Raw genomic sequence first — 4,640 nt, 5'->3', positions numbered from 1 at the left:
ATTATGTATGTAACCCACATGTGTGACTATCAGGTCTTAATCATTTATTGTGTATGTATTTTGAATAACTATTGAATAGCTTAAGGGTTCATATTCATGTTTAGTATGTGTGTGTTTGAATCTTCTTGCTTTAAATGTTTCTTCCAATCAATTCTTTGTCAAATGTATCATATTCTTGTTATAGAAATCATGTCCAAAAGTATACTCTGCAAGAGCGGGAAAACTCGGACCATGTGCCTGATGAGATAACATTTTGATTTATGAATTGGGAGGAGAAATATGCAACACCCCCAGCAAAGAAAGCGTCTAATTGGTCAAAACACCATTTGGGATGTGGCCAAAAGCCCAGTTTAAATACTCAGGACACCATCAAAACCTCTCTCTTTTTGTCACCTCTTGCTTTTTTAGTCATGTCAATTCATCGCTTTTAGCATGCTTTTTGCGTCTAGCTTTTACTTTTCTTTTAGCCATGCGGCTTTTTAGTCATAGCTTTGAGCTATGCTTTTTAGTCATGCCTTTTTAGCTGTTTGAGCGTGCTCTGGCTTACACGCCAGCTCCTCCAAAACCATGAGGAGAAATGCCACCTAGTCTCGTCAAACTTTACTTCTATTTCTTTACTTTAGTTTATTTTCTTTTCTGTTGAGAGTTTCGTGTTCTGAGTTAAGTTTTGCCTAACGCCGTGTCTCCAAGTCCGACCTCGAGTGCCGTCTAAAACTTCAACTTCAACCACAACTCCGCGTCCCAGGACTGAACTTCCAGCCAATCAGTAACCGTGGGAAACCCCATTTTCTGCAAGGAAGACAAGAAAAAAGAACCCCGGACACAGGGAATGCAAGTACCTCCAGATCCTAGCTGAACTGGTGCATTTAATATAAATTTTAACCTCATTGAGGAACTCAATGCGTGGGTTAATTAAGTGATTGATGGTTGTTTAGGTCTATGCAATTACACATATTGCTGTAAACTTGGGATTTCACATTGTCATCATATATATATATATATATATATATATATATATATATATATATATATATATATATACCATGTTCATGTCAAGTCTTTTATTTAGCATATATTTCAAAATACTTGAATTTAATAAGGGCTTAATTAAATGATGGAAAACGGCTATAAAATGGATAATGGTAGTAGTATTTCTGTTTTATGGGGGGAAAAAATCTTCCATCATAGCAGCTGCTGTTGCATGTTGCCAGAAGTGGTTTATGTGATATTTATGGAGCAATGACATTTCATGCAGTTGTTGATCTGGAGTGGAAATGACAGATGGAGAAATTAAGTTTCTTTGTTCAATATGTCTGAATGAGTCTCTGTGTCAATGACTGAGGGGGGAAAAACAACTAAAAAAGAAACATTCTGAATTCTGTCATGTTTTTAAAGACATTATTCTTTGTGTATATGAATAGGCATAATGAGATGGCAGTGAATTAGTACTCCACAGTGGCTCTGAAACATTTGGTGTGTAGTTTGTGGTGATATTACAGATGCAGCGTTATAAATCAGTGCTTGAGTGTGATGTCTGACAGTGGGAGATTTTTGACCATGATTCTGCTTGTTGTTTTCTCACAGAGCCATTACTCTGGACAATACACTGGTCATCCTGTCCACCGTGGCCCCAGATGCTGGAAGATACTACGTACAAGCTGTAAATGACAAGAATGGTGAAAACAAGACTGGCCAGCCCATAACACTGTCAGTGGAAAGTAAGTCTGTAGAGATTTAGAAGATGTGCTTGGACTTCCTCATGTGGGCTAAAATTAATTATATTATATTACAGATGCCAGCTACTGTATTAAAACTAGGGATTTGCATACATAAAAATTCTGACCAATAATTTTCATGTTATTGCCAATACACTCTTTTGTTTTTGAAAATATTGGTTTATTAAAATCTGTTTATTTAAAAAATTTGATTAGAAAATAATTTTATAAAATAACTGTTTTAGTTTTTAGTAGGTTCTAAATTTGTTTATAAAATAAATAAAGAAGTAAAATAAATAAACACACACACACACACACACACACACACTTTTTATTTTTTTATGAACACATTTATTTATATAAAAAAGCACTACAACCCACTAAAAACTAAAACAGTTTGAAAGTTTGAATGGATATATTGCTAGTTCATATCTGCGATGAAAATATATACATTTTATCGATATTTCAGGTTAAGGTTGTACTTTTTTCAAAAAATAATGTAACAAATAATTTTTTTAAATAAATAAAAAAAAATACATATTAACAATTTGATGCTAATATTCCAATAAATGTATTTATTTATTTATTACTTTTAATACTGTGACACTTAGTACAGTGAAAGAACAAATACATATGCATATATTTCTGTTCTCATTTCCCCATGTTCATATGTGAAAGAATGGAAGTACCCCTGTAAATATGACAAAGTTTTGAATCTTGCCTTTCTATTTTAGACAACATGCTGTTTATATGAACATATAAACCTGTGAACAACATAGACAAATACATATTTGTTACCCTGGACCACAAAACCAGTCATAAGGGTCAATTTTTCGAAATATAGAATAAATAAGCTTTCCATTGATGTATGGTTTGTTAGGATAGGGCAATATTTGGCTGAGATACAACTATTTGAAAATCTGGAATCTGAGGGTGCAAAAAAAAATCTAAATATTGAGAAAATCACCTTTAAAGTTGTCCAAATTAAGTTCTTAACAATGCATATTACTAATCAAAAATGAAGTTTTGATATATTATACAAAATATCTTCATGGAACATGATCATTACTTAATATACTAATGATTTTTGGCATAAAAGAAAAATCGATAATTTTGACCTGTACAATGTATTTTTGGCTATTGCTAAAAATATACCCCAGTGACTTAAGACTGGTTTTGTGGTCCAGGGTCACAAAAAAATCTAAATATTGAGAAAATCACCTTTAAAGTTGTCCAAATTAAGTTCTTAGCAATGCATATTACTAATCAAAAATGAAGTTTTGATATATTATACAAAATATCTTCATGGAACATGATCATTACTTAATATACTAATGATTTTTGGCATAAAAGAAAAATCGATAATTTTGACCTGTACAATGTATTTTTGGCTATTGCTAAAAATATACCCCAGTGACTTAAGACTGGTTTTGTGGTCCAGGGTCACATTTGCTTTCTGTCTGTGACAGTGCTTTGTTTCACTCTCGCAGCTTCCACAGCGAGCATATTGACAGTTATGGATTGTACTTTATAAGAGTTTCAGTATATCAGAGTCTCCCACCAAACCAGGATATGATATTTTTGAGTCTAATACAGGAGGAACTAAAGAATGGTGCAGAGACAGTGAGAAGATTAGAGATCGTGTGTGTGTGTGTGTGTGTGTGTGTGTGTGTGTGTAGAGGCCAGTCCTTCCAAGAAGCTGTAGTTGAATATCAGTGCTTTACAGAGACTGTCTCTGACAGACCTCCACACACACACACATAACTGCCATGAGAGCAGATATATAAGTTCCTCTTCCAAACACAAACCTGTCATACTTGCTGTAACACGTACAGTATATCGGCTGGCACTTACTACATCTGGACACACTCACACCTGAAGATGACAGATCGGAGTTCTATTAAAAACACTCACTCGATAATGTCCTTTACCTGTGTGTCATAACACACTTACTCAAGCTCTCATCGTTTTCTCATTCTCACATTTCTCTTCTGCTGTAGATGTTGGTGGTCCTGCAGACCCCATCGCTCCCACCATTGTCATCCCACCAAGGAACACTAGTGTCATCTCCGGCACCTCTGAGGTCACCATGGAGTGTGTGGCCAACGCTAGGTGACTGACCTCTGATTCCTTCACAGTTTGAATGAAAGGAAAATTACTTTAATTATGGTGATTACGAGGCAAGCAGTGGATTGAAGTCTGTCACTTTTTTTCTTTTTCTCACCACTTTTCTGCAATTATTTCATGTGACGTACAGACTCCATTGAAGCTTAGTCTTATGCTTTTGGATTTTATCAACTTATTTTTTTTACGAAATTTCTTCAGGAAATGCAAAAGTAGTAAATGAATGTTCTAAAGTTGACCAAATCTATGGCATGCTATTAATTACAAAAGACAAAAAACTGTATACAGCTTTTAAAATAGTGTTTACGAAGTGCTTCAAAGACACATATTTACTTAAAAGATTTACATTTTTATGGATGGAGAAAAAAAATAAGAGCACATGGAAATAAAAGGAATAAGAAATGAAACACCAAGCATTTACATAATTAAATAAATGATGTTTTTTGTTGTAAAAAATGTATTTAGTTATTTAAATAAAATTTCTAAAATAAAATAATTTTAAATTACAGTGAAAGTCTGTGGTAAAAGTCCATTTTAAAAAAATTTTTTTTTTAGTATTTACAAAAATAAATACATTTTACATTTACCCAAAATGTATTTTAAGATGGAAAAGATGGATGGAAAAAGTGGATCACCAGCTTTCTGACAGATAGGCAGCAGCTAGTGAGACTGGGGAGATTCATGTCAAACAGCCGCTCCACCAACACTGGTGCCCCTCAAGGTTACGTCCTCTCCCCACTGCTCTTCTCCCTGTACACCATCGACTGCACCTCTAAAGACCCCTCTGTCAAGCTCCTGAAG

At 34.2% G+C, this 4,640-nt stretch overlaps 1 protein-coding gene across 1 annotated transcript in view; it reads left to right on the top strand.

The window, feature by feature from the left end:
- Positions 1-4,640, top strand: part of sdk2b (sidekick cell adhesion molecule 2b) — a 341,580-nt gene that overhangs the window by 280,729 nt on the left and 56,211 nt on the right. The window contains exons 5-6 of the mRNA XM_016289027.1: positions 1,585-1,718; positions 3,716-3,827. Coding sequence (XP_016144513.1) covers positions 1,585-1,718; positions 3,716-3,827 — 246 coding nt within the window. The remainder of the gene's footprint in view (positions 1-1,584; positions 1,719-3,715; positions 3,828-4,640) is intronic.

The sequence above is a fragment of the Sinocyclocheilus grahami genome, unplaced genomic scaffold, assembly GCF_001515645.1.
Source record: "Sinocyclocheilus grahami isolate Dianchi unplaced genomic scaffold, SAMN03320097.WGS_v1.1 scaffold238.1, whole genome shotgun sequence".
Taxonomy (NCBI): Eukaryota; Metazoa; Chordata; class Actinopteri; order Cypriniformes; family Cyprinidae; genus Sinocyclocheilus; species Sinocyclocheilus grahami.
The sequence above is the reverse complement of the archived record's forward strand: the minus strand, read 5'-3'. Positions and strand labels throughout refer to the sequence as shown.